A 26,134-nucleotide genomic window follows, 5' to 3' on the forward strand; every position below is an offset into this window, starting at 1 on the left:
AGTCTGACTGTTTGAGGTTGTGGACAGGTGTCTTTTATACTGATAACGAGTTCAAACAGGTGCCATTACAGTTTTTTTTACAATCGCAATGACAATTTTTTCAATACTTTTAACAAATTTCCTAAACTCTTAACGCACCAACACACCTACATCACGCAATTGCCAAAAAGTTTAATTTCATGCTAAAAATCACACATTGTAAACTAAACTCCAAAACTAATTTTCAAAATACAATAATACACTAACACAACACACTATGTCTACCGAAACACTAACACATGTTGTCTTCCAACAGGAACATTTAGTCAATCATAGCACAATGTCATAAAAACACTAACACTAGATCGAATTACAGAAACTGCATTATTTTTTGTGTCAGGTCTGCCCTTATACAATAGACAGTATATTTTATTGATTATAGATTGTGTGTCTTTTGAAGCCTCTCCACATTTGTGTTTTGTTGGGTTTAGTAAATGCATGCATTTTGTTTCTTTTGCTGCAGAAATTCGAAACAAAAAATTAATGACACATCTCAGAGTAGCTTTATAGAATGCCCTTCAGTTTTATTTCATTATCAGCAATCACCATGTTGACAATAGCAAGTTCCTGTTCTTCATTTAGGAGCTTTCCTCTGTCCCCTGAGGCCTCCCTAGATGTGGAACCCTTAGATAGACAAAATACAGTTATACATATTAGAGACATATTTTTGGGGCGGTTGCATAAACCGTTAAGACTAGTCTTACAAGTTAGACATACATCTTTTTTCCTTAAAGACTGTTCATAACTTTTTAAAATCAGTTACATAAAAACATAGACTGGCCTAATTTGATACGAAAAGTAAGACTGAATGCCACTTGCCTAAAGGCTGCAACATACTCCGCGAGAACAGAGAAAAAAGTTCTCGCTCCCTGGGCTGCGAGAACAAAATGACGTCATTTTGTTCTCGGAGCCCTGGTTTGGGAGTTCTTGCAGCTCGTTCTCGACACATCGTCTGAGCAGAACTTTTTTCTTGTGGGTGTCCGAGAACTATTGTGTGATTGGTCAGAATTTTATAGTGAGCGGGGTTAATGCGGAGAAACGGAGATGTTCGGCACCTGCTTTTCTCGTGAGGTATGGAATGTCCTGGCCAGAAAGAACTTTGTTCTTGCTCTTGCCACCTCGAGAAAACGAACAAATTTTTTTATTCTTGCAGAGTATGTTCCAAACTTAAGTGCTAGTGGCTCATACTAGATCTTAAGACACTGTCTTAACATAATTGCTTAGTTTATGCAACTGGCCCCAGATGCATATAGTAGGAGAAGCCCTTATACAATATCCTACCTGTTGGTTTCTTAAAAAATCTAGATAATGGATGCCAATGTGTCCCGGCTGAGATTTGGCTGTACTCGTTCACCAGCCTATCTGTATGATAACCCATGGTCTACAGCATGGTCTATGATAGTAGCTCTTATTTCATCAGTTACCCTAATTCTGGCCCTTTTTTGAGCACCACCATGCATTCTAACTCCTCAATCTCTCCCTTGCCCTTGTCCCACTCCTCTCCCTTGTCCTGGTAATCATCTTCCTCTCCCTCATGCAGGCCTTTTTCTGATTTTCTTTTTGTTGCTCTATATTGTTCCTTTTTCACACAAGAGCAGCCCAAATAGGCCCTCTTTTACTGTATATGGTCATGTGATTGAAAGAACATCAACACCTGAACAATTCCTAGAAGGGAATCAGCTGTGATTTATATATTTGCACAAATTCAATCAGCTATTTATCAGTACCAATGGAATAAAATACAGGGTATATATTTGTGTTTCAATTCTCAATATAAACCACAGTTTACCTTGACTTTAGCCTATAAGGTTAGGTTTAGAACATGATGTTATCTGTTCTGACATACGGTGTTCAAGCATTGGTAAATTTGGCAGTAAAAATCCATTGTTTTGGTCTTGGTTGAGCTTGTGTGTAAAGTTCACGCATTTTAAATTTGTGTTACTATATGCATTTTGTATAAAAGCAACACAAATTGTGTTAATTGTATAGCCTACACAGACAGATGTTGTGCAAACTGTATCAAAAATTTAGGAAATGTGTTAAAAGTATTGAAAAGATTGTCATAGCGATAGTAAAAAACTGTAATACAGGTAACGACAGAGGAGCCTCTTAAAGAAGAAGTAACAGGTCTGTGAGAGCCAGAAATCTTGCTTTTCTGTAGGTGACCAAATACTTATTTTCCACCATAATTTGAAAACTGTAAATGTAGCAAATTAATTTTTATTATTATTTCCCTGGATTTAAGCACTGTTTGGAAACATTTGGGATAATGTAAGTACACAAACAAAATATATAACATTGTTCTAACGGTTTTTGGATATTTTTATCAAAATAGCTTACACATTGTGCCTTTAAGATGAGCAAAAAGACGTAACTCTAAAGAGTCATTCTTTACTTATTCTTTGAAAATAAAATAATGCCCAGAGGGAAGCATTTTTCCAGCCCTTTTTTTTCTTTTCTTGGCAACACACCTTTCAACAAAATCACACTCATTCCTTCAACAGCCACACAAGGTCAACTAAACACATCAAATCTCTTCACCACCTCCTTCTCTTCCCCGGAACGGCACAATCTGAGGGTTTTTAAGGCTTCTCATTAACCTGAAACACCTGCCTCCACTAATGATCTCAACCCACATCATTGACCCATTAGAGGCCTGTAGGTGCCGAACATCACCAGATGAGGGAGACAGAGACTCTACAGAGAAATTGAATACAGCCCTAGAACAAAACACTCCAAAAATGCCTGAATTACAAGTATACCCACTAACCCATCATTAAACTGCTAAACTATGCTGGTCTGTAACAATATAAAGATAAAGATCATATTATATGCACAAGACTGAACTCATCGGACCATTTAACCTATTTAATGTACATAAGTGTATGAATTTACAGAGAACTTGCATTGAATGGTCACTATAGCAACTAATGACACATATTTAATAGTTAACCCAAAATTGAAATTTGGTCATGAATTACTCACTCTCATGTAATTCCAAACCTTTAAGACTTTTGTTCATCTTCGGAGCACAAATGAAGCTCTTTGAGAGCTTTCTGTCCCTCCATTGCACAACTACCACTTTCAAGCCCCAGCAAGGTAGTGTTGGGAACTTCCTTTTCCTCGTTTGAAGAAGAGACCAGGAGACGTTAGATAGGTTCTTCAGCAGGATTCTTTATTGAGAAAATGTGCTGTCTTTCGGCTGAGGTTATCAAGTCTTCCAACAAGTCTAACTAAAGGAGTTGTACATTGTATTTTATCTACATTTCAGGGGGAGGGATTATACCGCAGGGGAGGAGACATTCATGCAAAAGAATGCAAACATTGTATAGGTGATTGTATAGGTAAAAGGACACACCTCAGACATAACGGTGTCACCCGTCCAGATTCAATCAGCATAACAGTGTCATTCAAATGCATAGATGATAATTCAATCACTCAGGGGCTCCAAGAGCCATTAAAGACAAATGGTGCTCATTTTACTTACAATGAAGAGAACAGGAACTGGCTTGGAAGATTTGCATACCAGACTAATTCATCTGATATCATCATTTTTACCTTAAATGCTAAATACAATGTACTTTCTTAAATTTGTAATCTTACAGTAGTAAAGACATCTTTAAAGTAACCCATGTGGATCTTTAACCTCGATTTTATGAATGGGCTTTAAAGGGGCTTTGATAGTTACATAGCTGTCAATGGAGGGAGAGAAAGCTCTCAGATTTCATTAAAAAGATCTTCATTTGTGTTCCAAAGATGAAGGAATGTCTTACGGGTTTGGAACGACATGAGGGTAATTCATTACAATTCATTTTTGGGTGAACTATTCCTTTAAAAAGTTCAGGAAATTTTACATGAGAACTAAAAGAACAAAAAAATGCTTACAAAAAAAATTGTTGGTATGAATTTGAGCAGATGAAGAGGTACATGGTAAAACTGATACAATTTGCCAGCAGATGGCATCACAAATACAGGACAAATGTGTATAATATGAGCAATTTAATGCAGAGAATATAATGTCCTTATTTATTGTAAAATAAAATTCATTTAAAAAAAAGTAAAATAACACCGCTTTTTGAATAAACTGTAACTTACAGTTTTTTTACAATCGCTATGACAATTTTTGAAATACTTTTAACAATTTTCCTAAACTCTTAACACACCTACATCACACAATTGCCAAAACGGTTAATTTCATGCTCAAAATCACACATTGTAAACTAAACTCCAACACTAATTTTCAAAATACAATAATACACTAACACACTATTTCTACCAAAACACTAACACGTTCTCTTCCAACAGGAACGTTTAGTCAATCATAGCACAATGTCATAAAAACACTAACACAAGATGGAATTACAGAAACTGCATTATTGTATGTGTCAGGTCTGCCCTTATACAATAGACAGTATATTTTATTGATCATAGATTGTGTGTCTTTTGAAGACCCTCCACATTGTTGTTTTGTTGGGTTTAGTTTTTCTTTTGCTGCAGAAATTCTCCCTCTCCCTTGTCCTGGTACCCTGTTCCTCTCCCTCTTGCAGGCATTTTTCTTACTTTCTTTGTGTTGCTCTACATTGTTCCTTTTTCACACAAGATAAGCCCAAAGATGTCCTCTTTTACTGTATACCATATGGTCATGTGATTGAAAGAACATCAACACCTGAACAATTCCTAGATGGGAATCAGCTGGGATTTATATATTTCCATAACTTCATACCTTCAATCAGCTGTTTCTCAGTACCAATGGAATAAAATACAGGGGATATATTTATGTTTCACTTCACAATATAAACCACTGTTTACCTTGACTTTAGCCTATAAGGATATGTTTAGAACATGATGTTATCTGTTCTGACATACAGTGTTAAAGCATTGGTAAATTTGGCAGTAAAAATCCAGTGTTTTGGTCTTGGTTGAGCTTGTGTGTAAAATTAGTTCAAGCATTTTAAATTTGTGTAAACTGTATGCATTTTGTTTAAAAGCAACAATAAATGTGTTAATAGTATAGCCTACACAAACAGATGTTGTGCTAACTGCGTTAAGAGTGATAATTGTTAAAAGTATTGAAAAAATTGTCATAGCGATTGTAAAAAACTGTAATTACAACTAACAAAATGTAGTATAGGCATAATTTGGACTTGCATGAAAAGAAAAATGAAGGTTTCAGCTCTTTCTAAATTGTTGATGTGTCGCCTTTGTCCTCCATTTGGTCAAGAATCCATTTAGGAATGTTTCTGTGATGCAAGATGCAGAGAAATGAAGTTATGCAAGACTGGAATTACTCATTATGTTTCAACTATAATGGCAACTATACACACACACACACACACACACACACACACACACACACACACACACACACACACACACACACACACACACACACGTTTGTTTTTGTGAAATGTGAGGACATTCCATAGGCGTAATGGTTTTTATACCGTACAAACCGTATTTTCTATCCCCTTACACTGCCCCTGTCCCTAAACCTAACCCTCACAGGAGACTGTGCAGTTCACTTTCTGTAAAAAAAACCTCATTCTGTGTGATTTATAAGCATTTTGAAAAGTGAGGACATGGGGAACGTCCTCATATTTCACCCTCTTTTTGTAATACCTATGTCATACCCATGTCATTATACACATTTGTGTCCTGATATTTCACGAAAACATGCCCACACACACACACACACACACACACACACACACACACACACACACACACACACACACACACACACACACACACACACACACACACACACACACACACACACACACACACACACACACACACACACACACACACACACACACACACACATACAGGACTGTGGCTACAATTCTGCTCTGGATAAATCCAGCCCATGCGGCCCACAATGGGCATTCTCCTGGGAATGTTTTTGCTAGGGTTAGGGCCTTAAATTAAAAATAAATGATTAAATAGGGCTAAGACAGGAACAAATAATGATAGATATTTTTGAATATATTACAGTTTTTTCCAACTGCTTACACACGTTTTCAAAACCATGTCTCCTTTTTTAAAACTCTACACACAATACCCAAAACTGCACACATGTAAATCTCCATCCATTAGCCCAAAAACCGAAAACTAATGACGTGGTCAAAAGGAATTCTGCGTGTAAGCCTTTTCAGCCTTTCGGTGAAGTTCTTTTAATTTATTGATATCTCATTTTAAATCTGACTCCATTAATAATTTTATCTGACTCCAATTCTAAGTGACTCCATAAAGTGTGCTACATTTAGAGTTTATCAGCTGATTTTACGATTAGTTGCGATTTAATTTAGATCGTTGATTTTCTTTATATCTTCCTAGTTTTTATATTCGTTCATCGAGAGACCCTAAATCGCACAGAGACATGACGCGTCCGGATTTCGCGCGCTCACGGGCACAAAACGGTTACTTTTGTGATTAGTCAGAGGGTGCAGAGTGAATATTTTACCTTTAAGTGGTTGCACATGCTCACTCAACAAAAAGTGTAATTTTAGCAATATTCACGGACTACAACTTGCTAACCCAGCGATAGTCAGAAATCGGAATATCGCGCACGCTGCGCTCCATGCTTCAGTCGTGGCGTCATCGGTTTGATCTATCATAACCCTAGATTTTGCGGTAATAAAGGACTCTACATCGATCCATACTAGAATAACGATTTCGGAACCATACAAGAGAAATCAAGGTTAACATTTATTTTGGCCAGACAGGAAAAGTAAATACGTAAACAAGAATCCATGGTACACAACTGATCAGCGTAAAAACATAAAACACAATTGCAAAGCAATATGAAAATAATTTAAAAGAGTCATCATGTCTGGCACATCTACATGCAGTTTGCACGGGGGGTCTGATTGCAGAATATTCCCCCAGAGAGTTAGAACATCCAGCCTTAAATACTCCAACTAGAACAAAAGGGCTGTAAATATTTGCAACACCCCCACCTGGTTTTGGGGGAGTGGATCACATATCTTTGAAGAGACTACTCAAAGGAGAACTGAATTCTCATTAGTTTTCCAATCTTTCTAATACTACCAGTGACTGCAGTGAAACTGAGACCATTTTACCATTCGCACTGAGACCTTTAAAAAGACATCAAACATGAAAGGGATAAAACAATAGATTTACAAAATACATCATCACTGATATATCTGCATTTGGTGACTTGAAACCAGGACAAGGAGAGGGCAAAATGGGGAGGGGGGAGGAATGTTTGTCAGGGTGTTGTCACAGTTTCTGTGAGATCTTTTCCTCAAGATTAGTGACTTTTATTGTTCAATTACTGAGGTGTGTATCTCAGCTTTTGTCTTAGCACCAAAACCGACTCTTACACACACAAAATGCAAAATGCCTCACATCTCCTTCAAAATGTAACACTGCATTCAAAATGCCATGAACGCATGTCAGAATTAAACTTTTGTATCAAATGGCAAACACTTCTTTCATAATAGTATTTTTGGATATACCATGTAAACACATCTTTGGTCTTTCATAGGCTTATATCAAAATTTCAATACAATGTTCTACAGTGAAAGTAATCTGCTGAGAGGGGTAACAAGTACACTGTAAACACCAATGCGATGTAGAAACAGAAAATATTTATTAGGTCAAACATTACTGTTGTATACAGTAGCATACAACAAAACCATATACATACGTAAACCAAAAATATATTCTTTAGAATGCAATAAAGAACACAATTGTGTGTGTGACCTGGTGAATAAGTGTATCATTTTGATTGCTTGTGTTTGGAAAAGGAAAGCAAGTAATTTCCTGTTAGATTTTTGTGTTTTAGGTAGAGAATTGTATGTATCGTTTTGAAAAAAGTGTTTCATGCAATTGAAAACTGACTCAAAGGCTGAGAAATAGCTTATGGTTTTGGAGATTTGGTGTGTAGTTTTGCACTTTGAGTGAGGGGTTTCAAAAATCGTGTGAAATGAACAGATTTTGTGTCTAAGCAGTTGAAAAAAACTGTAATAGAACCATTTTGGTTCCTCTTGACTTTAATTAATCATCATAAATTAGGTATCATTCGAAAGCTTAACCCTCAGTATTCACCTTGTTCATAACGGACATTCCGTTACAATGAATACGGGACTTTAAAGGGATAGTTCACCCAAAAATGAAAATTTTGTCATCATTAACTCACCCTCAAGTTGTTCCAAACCTGTATAAGTTTATTTCTTCTGGTCAAGACAACACAAAAGATGATATTTTGAAGAATGTTTGTAACCAAACAGTTGATGGGTCCCATTGTCTTCCATAGTATATGGAGAAGAAGAAAAAAATACTGTGCAAGTTAATGGTGTCCCACAACTGTTTGGTTACAAACATTCTTCAAAATATCTGCTTTTGTGTTCAACAGAAGTAAGAAACTTATACAGGATTTGATGGTGAGTAAATGAAGACAGAATTTTCATTTTTGGGTGAACTATCCTTTTAGCAAGCTCCTCCCCCTAATGAGCGGTGTCAAAACATTGTTGGAAAGGTCTGAGACTCAATGTTCATATTGCCGACTGTTTTGTAATAAAAGTGAAATATGTTAATATTAATTTGTGACAGGAGAAAGCATACAAAATATTCAATGGAATGTGGTGTCACTTGTGGCTATTTTGTATGAGCACCTAAACACATTCTCAAGAACCTCCATTTTTGTGATATTATTCAAATTTGGAACACAACTTGGTTAGAATTGTGACTTTGATTTTGTAGCAATCTTGTTTTGTAAAATATATATTTTGTACAAAATTAAAAAAAATTTTTTTAGTACAGTACATTTGCTTTACAGTAAATTTAAACTTTTTTTTCATTGAGTTTGGATGGTACATGTCTATGTTCAAAAAGGGGGTGACAGTTAACAGGTTTACACAAACTAAAACTGAAATGGTAGAAATAGATGTATTATTAATTATTATTAATTTACAATGATTTACTGTCATTTGCTCATAACGTCATTAAGAAGCAGGGTGTGTATGTCATGAACTCACAGGCTTGCAGGTTTTTTTTACAGAGCTGTAGATCACGTCACCCTCGGGATCCACTGACGATAAACCCTGTGAACAAACATGATCAAGTCAAGTCAGGTCACCTTTATTTATATAGCGCTTTTTACAACACCGATTGTTTCAAAGCAGCTTCACAGAGTTAAACAGGAAAATAATGCAATAAAATTTGATTCGGCTGTACAGCCGCTCTGGGAAAACGGTGATGTTATCCAGCTCATTTCAATTATCATATAGTGACAATGCAAGCAGATCCGTAATTTAGTTGAAAATTGATTTGAATATTTAGTTGAAAATTTAGTGTCCCCAACTGAGCAAGCCAAACCAAAGGCGAAAGTGGCAAGGAACCAAAACTCCATCAGGTGGCATAATGGAGACAAATAAACCTTGGGTGAAACCAGGCTCAGCCGGGGTGCCAGTTCTCCTCTCTCCATCATGTCGTGTCGGTGAGGCAATTATTAGACGGGAATATTCTAAAGATCGGCGTCATCACACCGGAGACGTGTTTATTGAGGATGTCGTGTCGATGAGGCAATTATTAGATAGGAATAATCAAAAAGATCGGAGTCATCACACCGGAGTAGGGTTTATTGGGGATTTCGTGTCGATGAGGCAATTATTAGATAGGAATATTCGAAAGATCAGAGTCATCACACCGGAGACGGGTTTATTGAGGATGTCGTGTCAATGAGGCAATTATTAGATAGGAATATTCGAAAGATCAGAGTCATCACACCGGAGACGGGTTTATTGAGGATGTCGTGTCAATGAGGCAATTATTAGATAGGAATATTCGAAAGATCGGAGTTATCATGCCCGGAGACGGGTTTATTGAAGATGTCGTGTCGGTAAGGCAATTATTAGATAGGAATATTCGAAAGATCAGAGTCATCATGCCGGGGACGGGTTTATTGAGGATGCCGTGTCGATGAAGCAATTTCAGGGGGAATCAAATTGACATTTTTCAAATTGATTTGTTGGTCATGTCTAGGCGCAGGTCCACCATCTGATCTGTATACAGCCCGGATCCCGCTAACTGTAGTAAACCTCGGGATAAACAGAGAGACTAACATTAGCGTAGATGCCATTCTTTTTATGATGTAACGAGTACATCAGGTGTAATGAGAAGTGTTTCTGGTTCCGGCTGACCTAGTTAATGCAGCCTAAAACAATCATTTAACTGATTTGAATAATATAAATAAAAAATGTTTTATGTGCATACCATAGTAAAGAGATGTGTTTTTAGTCTAGATTTAAACTGACAAGAGTGTGTCTGCTTCCCAAACAATGATAGGAGTTCCAGAGTTTAGGTGCTAAATAGGAAAAGGATCGACCGCCTGCAGCGCTGAGAATCTCAAGTCTGTTTTTCGATGTCACATAACAGAAAAAAAAAAGTGTGATCATTTACGAGTTTCCCTTTTGAATTGGACAAAAAAGACTGTGTGACATATTCAAATCATTCAAAGACGACACTTACTGCCTTCTGGAAGATCACAGAACTGTAAATCACTGAAGCGTCATCCACTGAGGCAGAAGACTGTAAATAAACAACTGATGATCATTAATTTGCTTTAATCAGCATCTCATTAAATGTCTACAGAGGACCGATGACTTACAGTAGCAGCTGCTGGACTGCTGGACGTCATTTGGTTTTCAGAGGACGTCTGCATCAAACATAGATTTAGATTCTTTTCGGATGATTTCTGAATTCCATCAGTATGTTAAATACTTACTGTATTACTGGTGGTGTTAATATGTTCTTCTTCTCCAATATGACCCCTCTCTGTCAGCGAGATATGAAGATTAAATCACATAATATTTTCCATAGACACTCTTAAAAAATCTTTATGGAATCTTTCCATTGCACAAAAGGTTCTTTATAGTGGAAAAGGGTTCTTTAGATTTTGAAAAATGTTCTTTACACTAAGTACACAAAATGATTATTTAAAGAAATGATCACTGAAAGGTTCTTTGAGGAACCAAATATACAGTGCATCCGGAAAGTATTCACAGCGCTTCCCTTTTTCCACATTTTGTTATGTTACAGCCTTATTCCAGAATGTATTAAATTCATTATTAATTTCTTCAATTCTACAGTACAAACAATACCCCATAATGACAACGTGAAAGTAGTTTGTTTGAAATCTTGCAAATTTATAAAAAATAAAAACAAAACAAAAATCACATAAAGTACATAAGTATTAACAGCATTTGCTCAATACTTTGTTGAACCACCTTTGGCGCCAATTACAGCCTAAAGTCTTTTTGTGTATGATGCTACAAGCTTGGCCAACCTATTTTTGGGCAGTTTCTCCCATTCTTCTTTGCAGGACCTCAAGTGTCATCAGGTTGGATGGGGAGCGTTGGTGCACAGCCATTTTCAGATCTCCCCAGAGATGTTCAATCGGATTCAAGTCTGGGCTCTGGCTGGGCCACTCAAGGACATTCACAGAGTTGTCCCGTAGCCACTCCTTTGTTATCTTGTCTGTGTGCTTAGGGTCGTTGTCCTGTTGAAAGATGAACCTTCGCACCAGTCTGAGGTCCAGAGCAATCTGGAGCAGGTTTTCATCAAGAATGTCTCTGTACATTGCTGCATTCATCTTTCCCTCAATCCTGTCGAGTGTCCCAGTTCCTGTCGCTGAAAAACATCCCCACAGCATGATGCTGCCACCACCATGTTTCACTGTACGGATGGTATTGGCCAGGTGATGCCTGGTTTCCTCCAGACATGGCGCTTGCCATTCAGGCCAAAAAGTTCAATCTTTGTTTCATCGGACCAGAAAATGTTATTTCTCATGGTCTGAGAGTCCTTTAGGTGCCTTTTGGCAAACTCCAGGCAGGCTGTCATGTGCCGTCTGCCACTCTACCATACAGGCCTGATTGGTGGAGTGCTGCAGAGATGGTTGTTCTTCTGGAAGGTTCTCCTCTCTCCACAGAGAAACACTGAGGTCAGTTTGACCATTAGGTTTTAGGTCACCTTCTCCCTCGATCGCTCAGTTTGGCCGGTGGCCAGCTCTATGAAGAGTCCTGGTGGTTCCAAACTTCTTCCATTTACGGATGATGGAGGCCACTGTGCTCAATGGGACCTTCAATGCTGCAGAAATGTTTCTGTACCCTTCCACAGATTGAGCTCAGGTGCCTACAATCCTTTCTCTGAGGCCCTGTCCACCGAAACATGGGTATTTTCACAACCGCAGCTTTTTCGTCCACACGCAAACGCAGTATCCGGTTACTGAAACCGGACTTTTTTTAAAACTTTCGGCTTGTTAAGTCGAAGTGTGCGCCGTTCTCTCCTTTGTTTGACGTCAGATTGTGTGCTGTTATCGCTTTTGTTTACATGAGTGGAGTCTATGCAATGGCGGACGTAGCTTTTAATAACTCTGCAGAGCTTATGACATGTATACAGATACATGCACAGTTATCTCATTGTATTGCAGAACAGAGGCGCCAGAATGCAATAATACAACATAGTAAGGCAAATGTGTGAAGCTTCAGTCAACTTGGGCCCTGCCCCTGTGTACAGTTACCTGTCACTGAGTCCAAAGTAAACTTGCAGAAGGGTTTGGGTCTGAACCCAGGGTCTGAACCCATGGCATCCTTCAGTGCATTGGTGCCGTGGATGGGACCCATGTGGAAACCAGGCAGCCAATCATAGCGCGGTTTTGTTTTGTGTGAGATTTTTTTTAAACCGTGCTTGTGTGCACTGTAAAAAAGCCAAATAAACATAAAACAGTACATTGAACTGAGATATTTTGATTGGAAGTGTTCATGCCCTGATATTAAGTTCATTCAACAAATTCGTCTCTTAAATGTTAAAAACGTGCAATGTTTTGTTGATCCTACTAATTACACTGCATGAAAAGTGGGATTTTCGACCCCATAAACGCCTGTATACTCCCGGAAATCTCCCTAATTTTCGGCAGTTTTCGACAATTTAGAGGCAGCGAACGTCGCGTTTGTCTGTGCCACAAATTGTCGTAAACGAACCATGACGTAGGTGGAGAGCCCCCCGCTGAGACCGCGCGGAAGGTGGAGAGCCCCCGCTGAGAGACCGCGCAGAGGTGCGACGCCTCTAATTTGCATATGAATAGCAGCGAAACCAGAGAGTCAACGGCCAGACTTGAATTTACTCACTCAGTATTGGCTGAGGCCACAACTTTTAAACAAGAATAAACCCTCGTGATTGGTTGGCAGATCACTGCAAACCAATCATGATTGGCCCCCCTGGCTCATTATAAATGTAAACCCCAATAATAATAATAATATAAAATAAATATATAATTTATGTTTTATATTAGTGCTATGAAGTACACTATTCATACCATCAAAGAATATATGGGACAATTATACGGACCGTGCCGTTTATTCAATGAAAGAGCTTAATATATAAACACACACAGCTGTTCATTCAAAGAAAGAGCTTTATTGTCAAACACAAATAGTACAGTGCAGCTTTTATGTTGTCCTCCAAAAACGTCAAAAAGAAGCGCCCAACACATTAGGGGAACACAGGCGTATATGGTGAGTCGCCCTGTACTTCGGTGTGGCCTCTAATCTGGATTGCAAAGTGTTACAAAATTCGGTGAGCTCCGGGCTGCGAGAGGGCGGTGGCCGCACAATCCATCCAGACACACCGTCAACAACGCCGTCTTCCTCGTCAGACATGAGTTCAATGGTCGCGGACTTCCAAATGTCCACCTCATCCGGAGCCAGCACACTTCGTCTTGCTTCCAGCAACTGTAATACAATCCATAAAGACAATAAGCAACCTGAAAAATACTCACATTGACAAAAAACGGATCTAATATAATAAATCTTACCCTTTTTCTTCTTGATCGACTCCGAGCTAAACTCTTCGCAGTTTCCGCCTGCGATGTAAGTTCAGGTTGTTTGTATCTGAAGCTCCGGCGTGTCGATTCATAATACGTCTTACAGGCAGCTGGAAAACAATTACATGAGACTGGTATTAATAAAAACAGTCACGGTAAAATTAAACAAGGAATGAGAAAAACATTAGTCATACTTACACACAATGTCCTCATGTTCAGCGGTTAAATCTGGACTCGCGGAAATCGCTCCAAGCAGATAAGAGCTCACGGCTTCGTTATGAGGCGAGGATAGTCTGTGTAAACAAAATGTGCAGTTATAAGCTCGGATCTATTAACGCATCCATTTCCTTATACAGCTGAATAAAAGCATATTCTTTCAATCGTAACGTTACATAACCCATGCTCTGGCGCCTAAAGTTTGCCTCAGAGTTGTGTAGACGCCGGACAGCCTCCTGAAAAATACAAGACAAAATACGCTTATATATAAAAACGCAAACTGGTTCTGCAAACGTTACTTTTAGCGTGGGGTACTTTAAAAATAATATTACCGTTATACATAAAAATATTCTTACCGCAATCTTGGGATTGTGCACTCGTCTTCTCTTCTTGGAGTTATTTTCTTCCACAGCACAGCGGTTTTTCGACTCAAAAGCAGCCCACTTATCCTCCATGGACAGCAACCTGGAGTTTATTACATCAAACTTCTCATTCAGTTGTTCGTAAGTAGAGTAAGCTGACGAGACAGGCCACTCATAGTATTCAGCAGTTTCTTCTCATCGGTCAGCGGACTGGCTGAAAGGGGTTGGTCGCGTCCATTCAGAGGAGTTGAAGGAGAGCTGAAGGCGAGGCGGCGTCCTGTCATGTTGATCACGCAAAGCAGCAAAAACACAGAAAATGTAAAAAAAAAAAGTCCAAAACACGTCTGTTTAAAACACGTCTTGTACGCATCATGGCCTTGAACTCGCACGTGATTGGACGAGGGCGAGAAGCTCGTCGGGCTCCTCCAATCACATGCGAGGTCATTGTTATGAGGAATATCTCGCGAGATGTGCGCGCATACAAATGAGCAAGCGGTGTGCATAAACTCTGTGATATCAACACGGTGTGACACACACACACACACAACTTTATTCACTTTCACATAATAATGTTTTTGTAATTTGGTCTTTAGTTTGTTGTATAGTTTGTTTATACTGTTCTGTCTCTGTTTTGTTTCCAGGAACATCTGATGAGTGCTATAATAAAATGACTTCATTATATTTAAAATATGTTTTGATATACATTTTATTTATATTATTAATATTTTATTTACCCATAAACGTGTCTTTAGGAAGCCATAAGTTATAGAGACAAGAATAACTTTTGCCATTTAAATGCCACATTAATTTACTGAGGACCCATACAGCCAATGATCATGTGTGAAAACACATACATAAATTGATCACTTAGAAATCAAAACTAAGGTTTGAGAAAGAAAGAATATGCATACAACAAAATATATTGTTTCATAGCAGCTTCAGTAACAAGTTCAAAACAAATTCTGCTGTAAACCGGCTCTAACAAGCCAAAATAGTGTCAATATTCAGCTCAAGTGACTTCAGTGTTGATTCAGTTCAACTGAAAATTCCTCAGTTGTGCATATTTGTGTGTAGTTAGATATATGCAAAAACAACATTTCTGGAAGAGTTAAAATAGTTTTGCACAAAGTGTTGCTTTTGCAAGCGATGTCTGATGTTTTGCATGTTGTGTGTTTTGTGTGTAGAGTTACAAGAAATGGAGCCATATTTTCAGAAATTGTGTGTAAGCAATTAGATAAAACTGTAAATGAATCCAGTTTATTTTAGTTCAGGACTCATAGTCCAGGTGTTATGCTGCCTTCACGTGCTATCGGAAATTTCCTAATTCCCACTTTAGAAGTCGTGATTACGAGCTTGTTGCATTCAAGTGCTTTGTTGTCGGAGTGAACAGGAATCATGGTGGACACCAGGTTATTCTTGCCTTATTGGGAAAATCTTATTAAAACCATCATCATTTGTAGTCTCCCATGCACCGACAACCATAAACATTCCACATAGTCCGCTTTCTGCTGATTCTGTAATTTCAGTCAAATGCAGGCTATTTTCGCTGTGTACCAAACATACAATACACTTCATATGATTACTCTTACATGTAAATATGTACTACGTTAATGTCAAGACAAGACGACCAAGCTGTTTTGGAAAAAAAACAATAAAACCACACCTGCCACAGCAGTCTAGTTCTCCCCGCCACCATGTTTAAAGCTTATGACACGGCCATCTCAGGAATTGGGGTATCAAAATTATTTCCGAACTTCCCAGTGGTAAACACGACATCAGAGGGTGTTCATGTGCAATTTTTACCTAGTAAACTCGTATTTACGATAATTCCGATAGCACGTGAAGGCAGCATTAGTAATCTGTGCTTAATCTTTGCTCCAGGCAACAATTTTTTAACTCGCGATTAACTAGATTAAGGCCTACTCTTGGCATAATTTAAACCCTGTCCAGGAAACCACCTCTTGAAAATCTGCATTGATAATTCATAAAATGTGGTGTGAGCTCAATTTAAATGACAATTACAGAAAAACACACAAACTTGTACTTTTCACATTTATGATTAATAGCCATTTAAAAAATTATTCACAGTGCAGGGTGGAAAATTTTATTTTGGTATGTAAACTGTATGCTTTACTTGATTTATTTGTGTGCTTTGGTTCATTGTCTTGTTGCATCAAATAACCTCTCTAAAGGTTGAAGACATGAACTGCTGTCCTGTATTTTTTTTTTTTTTTTTACATAACATTGGTTATTGCTAATGACATACAGAGTAATTAAATCTACACTGTGAGCCCGGACAAGTTGAATCTACTTAAAAAATTGGAGCAAACTGGTTGCCCTAAAAATGTAGTAATGTGAACTAAAACGAGTACATTTAACTTAAATTTAAGTTAACATTTTAACTTAAACTTTAAACTTGTTTTAGTTAAAAAAATTCAGAACCTAGATAAAACTCCCCCTGCTGCTACTCTGATTTGCATTTGTGTAGCTCACAGCATGTTCATTTACATGATAAAGCCTCCCCTAGAATGAAGGGGAGGGGGGGTCATGGGGGGACAACTGCCAAGCAAGGTCCACGTCAATTTCCAACAATTTACGGCAGTTTTCGGTGTTGCCTGCAAATTGCCGTGCACAGTCGTAAACCTGAAGTTCCACGGCAATCTACAGTGCCACATACTGACGAAAATCCCACTTTTCATGCAGTGTTAATTTTAGTTTTCAAAGAAGTTTGTTAGCACATGCGCAGTTTGAACCCAGAGCGCATGCGCAGTTTGAACCCAGAACGCATGCGCAGTTTGAACACATTCTCTAGATCAAGTTCACAGTAGGTGGCGGTAATGCGCTAAATTGATAGGAATCGCCAAAATAAGGAAGAAGAAGAAGAAGGAGGGTTGATGCTGGTCGGTGGTGGTGTGCTCACAATGCTTCTGCAGAATCACTGTTATGCATTAATCATTTCTATATTTGACTGTATGTTATTTGTCATATATGATGTATATTGTGCTCTTCCCAAACTGATGGCCTGATCTAATTTACCAGTGTTGCCGATTTCGTGCACTTTTGATTGCTTTCCAATGCTGACGAGCGGCATCCTGCCTAGTCAATCCAGCGTTTCTGCAGAGTCACTGGTATGTATTAACGACACACTGACGGGAATGTTATTTGTATTGTTTACTGTAACGCTTGTCTATACACAGATATTTTACCGCCGGCGCTCACTGGAAGACTACATTACCCATCACGGCTTAAGAACTACAGCAAACTATGGTAACTCAAAGCTCAAAAAACACAGCGCGTTTTTTTTCTCGTAGTGACTCTGCATTCCAAATGGTATAATGTTATATATTTTAAAAGTAATAAGTAATAGTTTTTATAGCGAATAATTAATTATTTAAGTAATTGATTTAAGCTTATTAATTTGTCTTCCTGTCAGTTTTATGTATTTTATTATATTATATTATCTTTTTTATGGAAGATGACGTTTATGTACTTCATTGTCCAAAGTGGTAGATTGTACAGCACTTTGGTCAGCAGTAGCTGTTTTAAATGTGCTTAAGAAATAAAATGCCTTGCCTTATTAGACATTTTTTTAAAAGTAGAAATCAGTTTTGATATTTCAAGACATGTGTTAATTACAATAACTAGCTGAAAGAATTCTTGTTAAAAATAAACACAAATATTGAGACTTGACTTGGACTTGGCCTTTAGGGACCTTTCAGTCATGTACATGCAGTGAGATTTGACATGTGTTCAAGGCCTTTTTGCATTCATTCAAAATGGTGTCTCAAGACATGCAGGAACGGTGTAAAGGTGTAAAGATCAGAAACTGGTCGAAGATGATGTTGCCTGTTACATCACTACCAACTGTGACCAATTTAGCCATAATCCTGGAAGAGGCCATTGTTCTTGAGGACATTACTAATCAACCAGCAGCATTCGCTTACTTGTTCAGACTAATGTATGCACTGAATATGGAATATCCAGGAGAACTGAACTTTCAAATTGATTCAGAAGATTTTCATGGATCTTGGTGGTACTGTTTCTGCAAGAGTGCAGTCACTAAAGTCTAAATTTTGTTAAATGGACAAAGCCTTTTTGCAAATGTCATGGCAACATTTTAATGACATTCTTCCACTGGAAACTGTTTATAATATACTTTCATAGTTAATGACTAAAATAATACTGTTTTATGTCAATGTTTAGATTCATGTTAAGTATTTATTGGTTTCAACCTTTGCTTTAAAAGTTTAATTCACCCAAAAATGAAAATTCTGTCATCTACTACATCTAACCTCAAGTTGTTCCAAAACTGTTTCTTTCTTCTGCTGAACAAAAAAGAACTGCCATAGTATTTTATGGCTACCTTCAACTGTTTTAGTTGCCAGCATTCTTCAAAAATGTTCTTTGCATTCAACCTATAAGGGTAAATAAATGATGACTGACTTTTCATTTTTTTATGAACTAAACCTGCAGGCTTTTTTTCTTTAATATACATTGGTATGTTAATTAATTTGGCATTTATTAAATTATGAGACTTGGTGCTATGTTGTCATTGTTGTGCATCGGACACAAACTTTTTCAATAAATAAATTTTAAAAAATGTGTCTTTTATTTAATTAGATTATTTTAATAATGTATAATGAATCAATATAGGCCTATAGATAATTTTGCAAACAAAAAATACTTTGTTCTGTAATTCATTAAGTAAACACGACTATTTATGTTGTGACAACTTATGATTTTAACGTACATTTTTGAGTTGGGTGAACTTCAATCGCTGTTTGTGGAGTTTACTCAAACACGCACCTGAGCTCAATTTTGAGTGTCATGGCAAAGGCTGTGAATACTTTTTCGTTTTTTATTTTTTATAAACTTGCAAAGAATTCAAACAAACTTCTTTCACGTTGTCATTATGGGGTATTGTTTGTAGAATTGAGGAAAACAATAATGAATTTAATCTATTTTGGAATAAGGCTGTAAGTAACATAACAAAATGTGGAAAAAGTGAAGTGCTGAGAATACTACCGGATGCACTGTGACTGAAGTACTTCTATGGTATCATTGCGAAAACCCCCTTTTGGAACTTTTATTTTTAAGATGATACAATTAAAGTTGACAGGGGTTTATGAGTGAAATATACAAAAGGTATAAAAAATCATTTACTTGATATACTTGATTCTGATTGGTCAGTCGTATCATTCTGTTGTCAAATGTATTTGTGTCATGATGCAGTTTTTGTCCCTGTTTTTGTAATTGTGCTAGTTTCATACCCTCGAGTCACTTTACAGTCTCTTTCGTCTCACATACTGTAATGAAATAAATTCAACTCAAATCTATATATATATATATATATGTCCATTTACTCAATTTATTTGTTAAGTAGCTGTAAATGAAACAATAGAAAACTCACCTGGCTTCTTTCCCAGCCTCCAGGTTACTATTACAACAAGAGAAAGAAACAGGGACAGCACAAGCGTCGCTACAAGAAACACGAGCAGAGTCACATCATGCCTGTAGTGACAGAGAGACATATTTGTGTTTATCATACAGAACTGGTCTCACTTTTAATGTGTACTAGCAAATTAATATGTTTAAGCTTCATTTCTAATTTAGAGAAACAATAAAAGCAAATGCCTTACTTTACATGCCTTACATCCTTGTTTTGCTCATCCTTGCTGTGTGTTTCTGCTTTAATAGTCCCTGAAGTTTCTGTTAGAGATGGGTTGGTTTCATAACTGCAATTAAAAATATAATTGGTGACATGTAATAGTTTGATATCAGTTGTTATGAATGACTGAATAACAATATTCACACTTACATGTGTGTCTCAGATCTTAAATCAGTAATCATTGCTGCCAAAAACAGAAACAAGTTTATTAGTTTGATCAAAATGTTATCATTAATGAAAGAAGCTGTTTGTTATAAAAGCCCATTTCCACCACACAAGAAAAAAAAATGCTTTGGTAAATCATAATTATGACATATACCCCCGGTTTCACAGACCAGGCTTAAACTAGTCCCAGAATAAAGTGAAAGTTTGAGCTGTTTTTATTGAAAGCAATCTTAAAATGTCAGTGCAATTTTTGTCTCAAGATGCACACCAGTAATGTTTTTTTCTAAGGCATGTTTATAAAAGATACTTAAATGTCCTTAATTGAACTAAGGCCTAATCCTGGCTTAGTCTAAGCCTTGTCTGATAAACCGGGCCAAAAATTTGACTGTCATAATTATGACTTTTTATCTTATAATTTAGACGTTTTATGTCATAATTATAATATACTAAAGGAAGATTTTATACTTTTTCATATATGTCATTTCAATTATTGTCATAGTTTAGCCTGGATGCCAGCCGAATTTAGCCCCGCCCACAAAATGTTTTGCTCGGGCAATTCGGTCTGGACTCGCTCCATAGAGGAGGAATTATGCCCGAACAGAAACTGTTCGGACCAAATAAATTGTCAGGGCGGGCTTTAGACGATGATGGACAGATGATCAACAGTAACGTAATCATCCACGTCATCGAAGGCTCTTGGGTTGAATTTGCTCTTATCCTAAACGGAGAACTTGTTCGTATATGCGTTCACCTTTACTATTTCTCTCAGAAACGATGATCGTGTTGGTAAGTATTCTGTGTATCCTTAAATTATTTTATTACTGCCAAAGATCGTTTACACTCATGTTTTTCTTGTAACGTTACTTAATCATGCGTGCGTGCAGACAGGGTTTCCAAGTGTTTTTGCAATGTCGCGCACAATTGCTACTCAAAACGTTTGGTTGGCAAAATATGTTATTTTGGCAAGGTTGCCTGCTAAAATTCGCATTCCTGGGTTTATATAATCACATAATTGGGGTCGCTTCAACCCGCAGACATGGAGAAAAACACGGACTTGGTAACAGTGCAGTTGAGTTCTGTTGACATTTGACAACTAACGTTACGCGTCGCTCCGTTGCTCTGATTGGTTGTGGGTCTATCCAATTGAGGTCTTTCCTGGCTCGGTTGAAACACGCCCCATAATCAAAGCTCAATGGAGCGGTACCAGACTCAAATTCTGACTAGAATTGAGTATGGCCACGCCAGGCTAGTCATAGTTATGACTTTAATCTAATAATCTTTATTATTTGAGTTTATATTTCATGTCAGTTTTTTGGTCATAATTATGATTTACTAAATTTGATACTTATGAAATTTAAATTTTTGGCATAAATAAGACTTTTTATGCTTTAATTTTGATTTATGTCAATCTGCAGCTTTTTTTATGTCATAAAACTCATAATTATGACTTTTATCTCAAAATTGAAACTTTTGTCACAATTGACTTTTATGTCCTAATTTCAATTTTTATGTTACAATAATGACTTTTTATCTCATAAATCATTCTTTAGTAAATAATAATTATTAAAGTAAAAAAATAAAAAATCGATCTTATGTGTCTGAAATGGGCTTCCATTTTATGAGGTGCATCTAATCAACAATTGTCTCCAAATTATTCTACATTGTCTTTTCTGATGGATAAATGATTTTACACATTTCATATCATAATTAGTTATTAAAACACATTATTGTTCCTGAGTAATTTTGAAGATTTTTTTTTTTTAATCTGATCAACCCAGTTCAGCTGCTCCTTACTGTGTATTATTTTATTTATACTTGTAGGATTCCTGTTGAAATCCTCAGCAGATGTCTGAGTTGTGAGCCTGCAAAACAATGTAAAAAGAGAAAGACAAAATGTCACGTTTCGGACTCTTTGATATTGTGTTGTGTTTTCTCTTAAAGGGATAGTTCACCCAAAGATGAAAATTATCCCATAATTTACTCACCCTCAACACGTTATAAAGTGAAACATCTAGAGTCCGGTGGACCACCTTCCGTATTCAACTTTTGAAGAAAGTGTAGCGCCTCTCACAGTTCAAAATGCTTACGCACATGTCATCGTCGCGCCAGTTACGCTTTTTTCGTAAGTTGAATACGGAAGGTTTTAAATATGGATATTTTTCTTACAAAAACCCATCAGTTTGCTTCAGAAGGCCTTTATTATTTATTTATTATCTGTGACCTTTGTTGATGCTTGAAAGTAGATCCCATTAATTGCTATTGTGTGTAAAAGAGCGAACAGTAAAGGAAAGTTTCATCAAATAAAAGGCCATGAATTGCATGTTTTAATTAATAAATAATTATAATCAATAATACAGTACATCACTTTAACTAGAGAATCATACAGTAATAATGTCACAGCAAAAACTGGACGCTCTGACCTTTTTACAACTCTAGGGTTAACTCAAATTTTCTGGCTACACAATTTGTATGTGTTTGGTTCTTTTAACTCTCAAAAGACCTTCGGGACAAAAGTGGGCAAAATCTTTTTTTTATTTAATTTTAAAAATACTTCCCTTAATCTGAGCGGTACAAGACTTGGCTACTTGTTCCAAGTTTGCCACCTGAACACACTAAATTGACTCGATTTTATAATGTTAAGTGGTTGAAAAAAAAAACTCCTTAATTGGGCCTTTGTGGACAAAAATGGGCACCCATAGGAATTAATGGGAATTTAATAGATTTCAGAGCTTTTTTTTTCCATTTGTCCAAAAAAATTTAATAAATCCAACACAATGCAGATCATACATACACATAAATGATGAGGCAAGTCTGTATAACATTCTGAATGTGGCAAACACTCACACATGCACACACACACACACACACACACACACACACACACACACACACAAAGCATTCAATGAGCCTATAACAAGGCTTTTTTTTATCCACTGTGTCACTCACACATTCAAAAACAAAGAATTGAATGAGCGAATGACAGAGAGCATTTTTTTAATGTGCCAATTAGCCACTGCGAGCGTGCGCGCACACACACACACACACACACACACACACACACACACACACACACACACGTTTGTTTTTGTGAAATGTGAGGACATTCCATAGGCGTAATGGTTTTTATACCGTACAAACCGTATTTTCTATCCCCTTACACTGCCCCTGCCCCTAAACCTACCCATCACAGGAAACTGCACAGTTTACTTTCTGTGAAAAAAACCTTGTATGATTTATAAGCATTTTGAAAAGTGAGGACATGGGGAACGTCCTCATATTTCACCCTCTTTTTGTAATACCCAGGTCATTATACACATTTGTGTCCTGATATTTCACAAAAACATGCCCACACACACATACACACACACTTCAAAGTCAGATCAAAGCACTGCTGCAAGATTTGTTGTTGCTTACAAACAAAACATGTCTGCTGCATGCTGCCTAAACCTCAGTGGCAGTTGCTTTTTCAGTTCATTCTGAAGCAGCACAATGGCAAAGAGTTTTAGTACAGCACAAGAAAAAAAACAGCATTGTCTTCAAAAAATGCAAAGAATTTATTTGCAAAGAACACTCTGTTACAATTACCTGCTGCCACAAGTGCATGTAAGCATATTTGTCAGGTTCACATTGTTTACACTTACCAGAAAGTTAACGCTTACTTTTTTTGTTGTTATTGTTAGGTTTATTGTTAATTTTGAGTTATTTAAATGTAATGATTTTGTTAAAAAAAAAAAAATTATACATGATTTCCTACTTTCCTACTTCAAGACTGGTTTCCCACTGAAGCCAAGCAGGGCTGAGCCTGGTTAGTACCTGGATGGGAGACCAACTGGGAAAACTAGGTAGCTGCTGGTAGAGGTGTTAGTGAGGCCAGCAGGGGGCGCTCACCCTGTAGTCTGTGTGGGTCCTAACACCCCAGTATAGTGATCGGGACACTATACTGTAACAAGCACCGTCCTTCGGATGAGACGTTAAACCGAGGTCCTGACTCTCTGTGGTCATTAAAAATCCCAGGATGTCCTTCGATAAAGAGTAGGGCTGTAACCCCGGCATCCTGGCCAAATCTGCCCATTGGCCCCTGTCCATCATGGCCTCCTAATCATCCCCATATGTATATATACGATTGGTATCATCCCTCAGTCTCCTCTCCACCAATCAGCTGGTGTGTGGTGGGCGTACTGGCGCAATATGGCTGCCGTCGCATCATCCAGGTGGATGCTGCACATTGGTGGTGGTTGAGGAGATTCCCCCCTTCTATGTAAAGCGCTTTGAGTGCCTAGAAAAGCGCTATATAAATGTAACAAATTATTATTATTAATTACTTTGTCTTTTTCTCATTGCACGGTCAGATTTGTCAAAGCATGTTTTGGCATGTTTGTATAGTCTAAAACAACAAAGATGTTTTTTTTATTTTTATTTACAATTTTAACTTGTGATAAAATGTAAAACTTAAGAGGTTAAAATTCATAAAAACATTTATAAAGTTCAGCCTTTATGCAGCTATGCTTAATGTTGCCATTGGGTACTATTATTGCCATCTAGTGGCTACTGAAAAGATGTAATTTTATACCAACATAGGTCACCAGATGTCACCAAAGTCATCACATTTTTAGGTTTTGGCTCTCTGAATATACCTGAATTTTTTTTTTCAACTTAAGTTAAATTAATATTAAATATATATAAAAAATATATATAAAATATACATATTTTACATAAAAATATGGTACTTTTAGTGGTAAATAAATTCAACAAACAACAAATTCAACAACAACAAAAAAATCTGCATAAATTGATAGTTTTTATATTATTGAAGATATTGATATAACATTTATTTAAAAAAAAAATTGAGGTCACACCTCAGACCCTGTGCCCAAAAGTGTCCACGAAGGACCAATTAAGGGCTGTAATATGAAGGTCTTTTGAGGGTTAAATGGTCAAAAAAAAATGTCAAATTACACCTACATGTCTGTCTCAGCCTCAGATGGTGTGGCTGTTGGGACATTTGTCACTGCTTGAAAGGAGAAAAACATGAGGTTAGTTTTAAGAGTGTCACCATTTTTATAGCTGAATTGATTTGTGATCTTACCATGTTTGGGTTTATTGACAATGATTTGAACAGGAACCTGCCGATCTCCAGCAGAGCACAGGTACCATCCAGAATCACTGAGTCTCAGTCCAGTCATCAGCACAGTGAAGGAGCTTCTCCCATCATCACTGATCCGGACTGATGGATTCTGGGATGTGTCAGTCACTGTGTAACAGCTCTGATCTTTATATCTGCACCACTGTTTGAGTTTCTTCTGATATCCAGAACTGTAGAAACACTGGACACTGACATTACCACCTTCATGTCCAGATACACTGCTGTTCACCACAGACACATCAGGAGCTGAACACAGTCAAAAAGACAATCAGATTTGTCAGTCAATTGTCTTATTGGCTATATAATGTAAATATCTAAATTACCTTGATATTATAAAGTGTTTATACTTCTCCGGTCGGTAACACTTTATTCAAAACCGTTTCTTGTTTTAAACAGTTAGGAATAAAGATGACATTTTATCGAACATGTATTCTTTCACTGATGCACAGGGAACAAATACTCTGACTGCAGCTAAATAAAAAATAACAATTTCCATTTCTGGATTTAAAAAAAATGTATCTTGTACTGATACCAGTTAATGGGATGCGTTATGTTAATATTGTTTCAATATTTTTTAAAATAAGTTTTTATTACATGAAATGGCTTCAATACAAACCAAATAAGATTTTTGAAAAAGAAAAATAGGGAAACGTTGCCAAATCAACTTTGTCTAACATAGTTTTACTGTAAAT

General features: G+C 37.1%; 1 protein-coding gene and 1 long non-coding RNA gene across 2 annotated transcripts in view; both read right to left on the reverse strand.

Annotated features, from left to right (window-relative positions):
• Positions 1-3,195: 3,195 nt before the first annotated feature.
• The window catches only part of LOC307127435 (uncharacterized protein), a 28,287-nt gene continuing 5,348 nt past the window's right edge, over positions 3,196-26,134 (reverse strand). Inside the window, exons 3-13 of the mRNA XM_079818654.1 lie at positions 25,386-25,688; positions 25,262-25,310; positions 22,094-22,161; positions 20,285-20,318; positions 20,106-20,201; positions 19,877-19,977; positions 10,793-10,842; positions 10,676-10,723; positions 10,537-10,596; positions 9,045-9,110; positions 3,196-5,279 (exon numbers count right to left, since the gene is read on the reverse strand). Coding sequence (XP_079674780.1) covers positions 5,268-5,279; positions 9,045-9,110; positions 10,537-10,596; positions 10,676-10,723; positions 10,793-10,842; positions 19,877-19,977; positions 20,106-20,201; positions 20,285-20,318; positions 22,094-22,161; positions 25,262-25,310; positions 25,386-25,688 — 887 coding nt within the window. The 3' untranslated portion in view covers positions 3,196-5,267. The remainder of the gene's footprint in view (positions 5,280-9,044; positions 9,111-10,536; positions 10,597-10,675; positions 10,724-10,792; positions 10,843-19,876; positions 19,978-20,105; positions 20,202-20,284; positions 20,319-22,093; positions 22,162-25,261; positions 25,311-25,385; positions 25,689-26,134) is intronic.
• On the reverse strand, positions 14,087-14,743 carry LOC307127438. Its single transcript, XR_013816637.1, has 3 exons — positions 14,461-14,743; positions 14,286-14,340; positions 14,087-14,181 (listed from the first exon to the last, which is right to left on the reverse strand). It is a non-coding gene; the product is annotated as an uncharacterized lncRNA (long non-coding RNA).

This window comes from Gobio gobio (genome assembly GCF_949357685.1).
Source record: "Gobio gobio genome assembly, chromosome: 6".
Taxonomy (NCBI): Eukaryota; Metazoa; Chordata; class Actinopteri; order Cypriniformes; family Gobionidae; genus Gobio; species Gobio gobio.